We start from the raw sequence: 7,688 nt of genomic DNA on the forward strand, positions 1-7,688 counted from the left end.
TAGTAGAAACGGGTTTTCACCATGTTGGCCAGGATGGTCTCGATCTCATGATCTGCCTGCCTCAGACTCCCAAAGTGCTGGGATTACAGGTGTAAGCACCACGCCCAGCCTATTTTTTATTTTTATTTTTTGTGACCAAGTCTCACTCTGTCACCCAGGCTGGAGTGCAATGGCAAGATCTCAGCTCTCTGCAACCTCCAGCTCCTGGGTTCAAGCGATTCTCCTGCCTCAGCCTCCTGAGTAGCTGAGATTACAGACATTCACCGCCATGCCTGGCTAATTTTTTGTATTTTTAGTAGAGACGAGGTTTCTCCATGTTGGCCAGGCTGGTCTCGAACTCCTGACCTCAGGTGATCTGCCTGCCTCAGCCTCCCAAAGTGCTGGGATTATAGGTATGAGCCACCGCACCTGGCCAAAATCCTCCTTTAAAGCCCTGTTCAGGTGCCATCTCTCTCCTCCAGTTGACATGACTGTTCACTGAGTTCCACACCTCTGCACCTGGTATGTAGCCCTGATGCTATATGTTCTCTGGCATGCTGGAGATGTCATCTTCCCCCGAGTAGACCGAGTCCTCCAGGAAGACAGGAACCCATCAATGTCATGTCTAGTTTCAGTGCCCACCCTGATGCCTGACCCAAAGGGACCTCAATAAAAATAGGTATGGCCAGGCATGGTGGCTCACGCCTTGTAATCCAAGCACTTTGGAGGCCAAGGCCCGGATCACCTGAGGTCAGGAGTTCAAGACCAGCCTGACCAACATGGTGAAACCCCGTCTTTATATTAAATAAATAAATAATAAAAATAAAAGTAAGTAGATGGTTGGGCGCAGTGGCTCACGCCTGTAATCCCAGCACTTTGGGAAGCCGAGGCGGGTGGATCACGAGGTCAGGAGTTTGAGACCAGTCTGGCCAAGATGGTGAAACCCTGTCTCTACTAAAAATACAAAAATTAGTCGGGCATTGTCACAGGCACGTATAATCCCAGCTACTCGGGAGGCTGAGGCAGAGAATCACTTGAACCCAGGTGGCGGAGGTTGCAGTGAGCTGAGATTGTGCTGCTGTGCTCCAGCCTAGGTGAAGAAGCGAGATTCTGTCTCAAAAAAAAAAAAAAGGTAGGTGAATGAAATTTCCTTCATTATATCATCAACACCTGAAGGAAGCCACATATGCATCTCATCTCATCACCAGCATAGGGTGTGCACATAGTTGGCGTAAAATAAAGATTTGCTGAATGAATGAAGAGAATTTGAGAGAAAAGAGGGAGGAGAGAATGGGCTGTGGGGTGGAAGGTGAGTGTGAGGGGGAACAGGTCATGGCTGAGGATACTGTGAGATGACACTAGAGGGTGGAGCTTACCCCCGTCTCCACGGCCCCAGGCAAATAGTTCTCGCTCAGTGGACAAGGCCAGCACGTGAGAGGCCCCACAGGCCACCTGCACCATCTCATAGCCCAGCAAGTCCTCCACAATGGTGGGCTAAAGAGGAGAGGAAGTAAGGAGAGACTGGGCAAAGGGTCTAGGACTAGCCATCTGGTCTCAACACACCCTGCAGGGACAAAGCTGGAGGCTGCACATTCTCCGGAGGTGGCTGTGTCTTTAACTCTAGCCACACACACTGCCAAGTGGGCAACCACTGGGGCAGCCTGGTCTTTCTGTACTTCCCCTGACGTAGGCGGCATAGAGCAGGTGCAGCCGGGAAGCTAGAGGAACCTGTGGCTGCTGGGAACTCCCCCGTCCCCAATCTGGTGTCAGCTCTCAGATGTGGGCTCCCCATCCCCTAACTTCCCCCTCCCCAGGGTACATGTGATACCCACCTGGCTGATGTCAGTGAGGCTGCCGTGGCCTAGGCACCCATTGCTGCCGCTGCCAAAGGTCATGATGATGCCTCGGTCTGGGGAGAAGGGCCGTGAGGAAGAAGGAAGAGAAGTTAAGCAGTCATTCCAGATAGCCCTGTCCACCAGAGGGTTGCAGCAACAAAATAAAGTTGGGGACCAGGGCTGGAAAGATGGGATAGGAAGAGAGAAAGGATAGGCGTCTCTTCAAATGTATGTGACTTTGGACAAGTGACACCCTCTCTGAGCCTTAATGTCCCCACTTGTCAAATGAGGATACTATAACTGCCTTGGCAGGCCTCAAGGAGGTTGTGTAAGGAAATCTCCTCAATAGTTACTAGAAAGAGGCAATAGCTTGATGACTAGTGAAGGCATTCATTAAGTGCATGGTTTGCAAGAGAAGAGAGAAGGTGCTCTGTGGGGCCTTATAGAAGGTCCCCCCCGAGGTAGGCCCAATGGCTCACCAGTCAGGCAGGCGGTGAAGAAGTCTCCGCAGGCCACGTGCTTGATGGTCACGCCCGACTGGCCCTCCAGGAAGCGCGAGATGAACTGGGGCTGCGGCTGCTCCACTGCCCCAGGAAGGAGGGTGCCTCCGCCTGCACCTAGGGGTGGGGCCTGCAGGGGCGGGAGGATGGCAGTGCCTGGGCACCCCACCCTTGTGTGGACCTACACTTCCACTCGTCCAGGTCACCTCCCGACCGGCCTGCTCACCTCCCACAGGATGAGACGCCCAGAGCGTGTGACGCCGGCTTTCTGCGTGCGCCCAGCTGCCACCTGGACCACCTCTGTGTTGAGCATTGGCAGCCGCAGGGGAGTGCCTAGCCCGCCACCCCAGGCGTACACTGATGACAGTGGTGGTGGAATGGTTGGCCTCACAGGTCCCCGGGGGACACCTGTGGGTACAGTGCATGGGGACTATTAAACTGATGTGAACGGTGTGGCGTCCACGGGGACTGACGGCCTCTTCCCACTTACCTCTGCAGCGGACACTGGTGGTCCTGCTCCCAGTGCTGCCGGGGGTCACAGACTTCTCCACCCTGTGGGACAGATGGAGGCCTAAGGACAAAGACTCTCCTGACATTCCTACCTGCAGGGAGGGAGGACTCACCCAGGTACCCCTCTGCCCCAGGCCTCCTGTGCTCCCACTGGGTGCCCACACCCATCCGCCCAGGACCACTCGCTCTCCCTGCACAGGCCTCCGCATGCGGACGCTGCCCACGTCAGTGTGGAGGTTGAGGAGTGCACGGATGCAGAGGGGCTGTGCCATGATGTGGCTGAGTGATGGCCGCTGGGCAGGATCCAGGCTGAGTAGACTCAGGACCAGCTGGCGCAGCTCGGGGCTGTACCGGTCAGAGATGGGTGCAAAGGTGCCGCTCATGATCTTCAGCACCAGGGCTGGCAGGTTCTGTGAGGGCACCAGGTTGGGAAGTTGGCAAAGTGAGCGTAGCGCCCCCCAGCCCCAACCCCTGGTCTCCTGGGATAACAGCTTTGCCCTCAGGAGACTTCAGTCTGATGAGGTGACTTCCAGACTGCTACGGGAGTCCAACCTGGCTTTCAGTGATCCCTAGTCTCACAGGGGAGCTGCAGCTATGTCCTCAGAAACCCCAGGACGCTGGGAAAACTCAAGTTACTCCTGAGAAGGTCCCTTCGGAGAGCCACAGCCCTGCCCTCAGGAGCCCTCGGTCTAATGGGAGGCAAGACCTACTCTTAGAAATCCAGGCTGGGCATGGTGGCTCACGCCTATAATCCCAGCACTTTGGGAGGCCGAGGTGGGTAGATCACGAGGTCAAGAGATCGAGACCATCCTGGTCAACAAGGTGAAACCCCGTCTCTACTAAAAATACAAAAATTAGCTGGGCATGGTGGCGTGTGCCTGTAATCCCAGCTACTCGGGAGGCTGAGGCAGGAGAATTGCTTGAACCCAGGAGGCGGAGGTTGCGGTGAGCCGAGATCGCGCCATTGCACTCCAGCGTGGGTAACAAGAGCGAAACTCCGTCTCAAAAAAAAAAAAAAAAAAAGAAAAAAGAAATCCATAGTCTGAGGCATCGCCATAGCTCTTCCCTGGGGTAATCTGAAAACGGAGAGATGTGACTCAGCCAGAGGAGAAACCCTAGGTGGCTGGAGCGAGGGCTGCTGGGAGAAGCGGTAGACTTCCCAGTTGTCCCCTGGAGGGTGCGTACACTCACCGCAGCCTCAAAAGCCCTCTTGAGGCTGGCCAGCTCGTAGAGGACACAGCCCAGGGCCCAGATGTCACTCTTCTGGTTATAGGGCTTGCCCTCGCACAGCTCAGGGGAGATGTAGCATGGGGTACCCACCACCTGCAGGAGGGAAGCTGGGATCACAGCCCTGCAGGGAAGAAGACCAGGGGCTCTGCACATGAGCCCATTTGGGGACAGCTTCTTCTCAAGGCAAGCCAAGGGGCTTCCTCCTGCAGGACCACCCAAACGGGGGCCAAAGGGCCAAGGGTTTTTTAGGGAGAGGGGAGGAGGCAGGTTAGGCCCTGGCCCTCAAGACTTCTAGCACCCTGGAGGTCCCCTCCATGCCCAGGCACCGTGTAGGCCTTGCTCTTGCTGCTAAGGATCTTGGAGATGCCGAAATCCCCGATCTTGACGACCATGCGGTGTTTGTCAAGAAGGATGTTCTGGGTCTTGAGGTCTCGGTGCAGGATGAGGTGGGTGTGCACATGATGCAGTGCAAGCAGGATCTGCACAAAGAAGTGCAGGATGGTCTCCTCCTCCAGCAGGGAATTGCAGCGCTTTTGGATGAACTCAGCCAGGGTGCCACCTGCGGCCCAAGGGACTAATCAAGATCCAGGCTTTCTCATACCTAGGACAACCCCTCTCCTTTTATGCATGGAACAGAGCACTGGGACCAGAGAGGACAAGGGGCCAGCCAGGGGCAGATCACTGGGGCCAGAACTCTGACGCTTGTTACAAGGAGGGAAGCCAGGTGATCTATGTCTGCCTGTTCCAGAGGTAAGAGGCCCCTCCAACCAGGCCACTATAAGGAGGCTGGCCCACCTGGTGCATATTCCATGGCAATCATGAGGGCTTTGTCTTCCAGGAAGTTCTCGTAGTACTCAATGACATTGGGGTGGTTGAGCAGCTTGAGGACCTGGCACTCATTCTGGGCTGCCTGCCGCTCGTCCTTGGTCATCTGTTCCACTGGGATCTGCTTGATGATCACCAGCTTCTGGTCAGCCTTTCGTAGGCACAGGTGCACAATCCTAGGGATATGGAGAACAGGGACAGGTACCAGCTGAGCCTCCAGGCACATATCAGGCAGGGCAGGGCAGCCTGGTGACTGATGTCTCTTAGAAGAGGGTTCTAGGCCAGGCACAGTGGCTCACGCCTGTAATCCTACCACTTTGGGAGGCCGAGGCAGGTGGATCATGAGTTCAGGAGTTCAAGACCAACCTAGCCAATATGGTGAAAACCTGTTTCTACTAAAAATATAAAAAATTAGCCAGGTGTGGTGGCATGCAGCTGTTGTCCCAGTTACTTGGGAGGCTGAGGCAGGAGAATTGCTTGAACTCAGGAGGTGGAGGTTGCAGTGGGCTGAGATTGCACCACTGCACTCCAGCCTGGGCGACAGAGTGAGAATTCATCTCAAGAAAAAAGAAGAAGAGGGTTCTAGACTAAGAGATCATCATCTAAACAAGTGCACAGAACGCTGAGCTTAGGAACAGAGAGAACTGATTACAAGCTGTGTGGGACTTCGGTTTCACCACAGGCACAGTGACGTAAAGTTAGTCTTGATCTCTAAGTTCCTGCAGACTGCCTGGGTTCAAATCTGGGCTCCTCCTCTTACTAGCTATCTGGTTTGATGCATTATGTGACATCATTGTCTTGAAAATAAAATGGGCCTCACAGGGTTGTTGAGAGGATCAAATGAGAAAATGCATTAAGGCGCTGAGCGAAGTGGCCAGCACAAAGAAAATGCTCAATGAATAGAAGCTTTTCATATTATTTTATTTCAACTCTGTAGTCAGTGTCCATAAAAGCAGGCACTACAACATTCTGGTTCACCACAATATTCCAGTGCACAGCCCAGTATTTAGCACACAGCCCAGTATTTAGCACACAATAGGTGGTCAATGAGCATTTGCTGAATGAAGTTGAGTATAGCTAATCTAAGTCTCCCATTTCTACCTCTAGCTCAGACTTCTCATCTGTGCCCCAGACTCAGATATCACTTGAATGGCTCACATCATCCTAAATTTTAACAAATTCAAAATAAAACTCTTGATTCCTGCCTCCAGACCTTTCCTGGCTCAGTCTCTTCCATCTTGGTAAATTATACCACAATCCGCCAGTTTTTTTTTTTTTTTTTTTGACCTCTTGAGGTTTGTTTGGTTTTTTATCTTGTTACCCAGGCTGGAGTGCAATGGCGCGATCTCGGCTCACCGCAACCTCCGCCTCCTGGGTTCAGGCAATTCTCCTGCCTCAGCCTCCTGAGTAGCTGGGATTACAAGCACGCGCCACCATGCCCAGCTAATTTTTTGTATTTTTAGTAGAGACGGGGTTTCACCGTGTTGACCAGGATGGTCTCGATCTCTTGACCTCGTGATCCACCCGCCTCGGCCTCCCAAAGTGCTAGGATTACAGGGGTGAGCCACCGCGCCTGGCTTTGCCAGTTATTAAAGTCAGAAACTGCTCAAATCAGAAACCTGAGGCAGGGCCAAGTGGCTCAACACTTTGGAAGGCCAAGGCGTGGATCACTTGAGTCCAGGCATTCAAGATCAGCCTGGGCAACATGGTGAAAACCAGTCTCTCCAAAAAAAAATTAGCTGAGCAGGGTGGCCTCTGTGGTGCCAGCTGCTCTGGAGGCTGAGATGGGAGGATCACTTGAGCCTGGGACATTAAAGCTACAGTTAGCCATGATCACGCCACTGTACTCCAGCCTGGGTGACCAAGTGAGACAGTCTCAAAACAAAACAAAACAACAACAAAAAAAGACACTTGAAAATCACCCTAGGTGGGGAGCAGTGGCTCACACCTGTAATCCCAACACTTTGGGAGGTTGAGGCAGGCAGATCACTTGAGGTCAGGAGTTTGCGATCAGCCTGGCCAACATGGTGAAACCTCATCTCTACCCAAAATACAAAAATTAGCCAGGCATGGTGGCAGGCACCTGTAATCCCAGCTACTTGGGAGGCTGAGGCAGGAGAATTGCTTGAACCTGGGAGTTGGAGGTTGCAGTGAGCCAAGATCGTGCCACTGCACTCCAGCCTGTGTAACAGAGTGAGACGCTGTCTCAAGGAAAAAAAAAAAAAGAAACGAAAAAAGAGGCCAGGCATGGTGGCTCACGCCTGTAATCCCAGCACTTTAGGAGGCCGAGATGGGCGGATCATGAGGTCAGGAGTTTGAGACCAGCCTGGCCAACATTGTGAAACCTCGTCTCTATAAAAAAAAAAAAAGAAAGAAAATAAGCCAGGCGTGGTGGCTCACACCTGTAATCCAAGCACTTTGGAGGCCAAGGCGAGCGGATCACCTGAGGTAGGGATTTCAAGACCAGCCTGACCAACACAGTGAAACCCTGTCTTAAAAAAATAAAAAAAAAAAAGGAGCCGGGCGTGGTGGCTCAAGCCTGTAATCCCAGCACTTTGGGAGGCCAAGGCGGGTGGATCACGAGGTCAAGAGATCGAGACCATCCTGGTCAACACGGTGAAACCCCGTCTCTACTAAAAATACAAAAAATTAGCTGGGCATGGTGGCGCGTGCTTGTAATCCCAGCTACTCAGGAGGCTGAGGCAGGAGAATTGCCTGAACCCAGGAGGCGGAGGTTGCGGTGAGCCGAGATCGCGCCATTGCACTCCAGCCTGGGTAACAAGAGCGAAACTCCATCCCCCCCAAAAAA

General features: G+C 53.2%; 1 protein-coding gene across 3 annotated transcripts; it reads right to left on the reverse strand.

Moving 5' to 3' along the window:
• Nucleotides 1-1,051: 1,051 nt before the first annotated feature.
• On the reverse strand, nucleotides 1,052-5,182 carry LOC116547458 (serine/threonine-protein kinase Nek8-like). 3 transcript variants are annotated; one of them, XM_032273412.1, is made up of 9 exons: nucleotides 4,850-5,174; nucleotides 4,381-4,613; nucleotides 4,016-4,147; nucleotides 3,026-3,234; nucleotides 2,805-2,866; nucleotides 2,541-2,722; nucleotides 2,294-2,444; nucleotides 1,812-1,888; nucleotides 1,052-1,473 (listed from the first exon to the last, which is right to left on the reverse strand). In XM_032273412.1, the coding sequence occupies exons 1-9, from the start codon at nucleotides 5,103-5,105 to the stop codon at nucleotides 1,135-1,137; spliced, it is 1,641 nt and encodes a 546-aa protein (XP_032129303.1). In that variant the 5' UTR covers nucleotides 5,106-5,174; the 3' UTR covers nucleotides 1,052-1,134. The 3 variants fall into 3 exon arrangements, with proteins under 3 accessions (XP_032129303.1, XP_032129301.1, XP_032129302.1); XM_032273410.1 differs by having other exon boundaries at nucleotides 2,805-3,234; nucleotides 4,850-5,176; XM_032273411.1 differs by lacking the exon at nucleotides 4,016-4,147 and having other exon boundaries at nucleotides 2,805-3,234; nucleotides 4,850-5,182.
• Nucleotides 5,183-7,688: the final 2,506 nt, after the last annotated feature.

The sequence above is a fragment of the Sapajus apella genome, unplaced genomic scaffold, assembly GCF_009761245.1.
Source record: "Sapajus apella isolate SASKATOON/1434 unplaced genomic scaffold, GSC_monkey_1.0 scaffold3242, whole genome shotgun sequence".
NCBI lineage: Eukaryota > Metazoa > Chordata > Mammalia > Primates > Cebidae > Sapajus > Sapajus apella.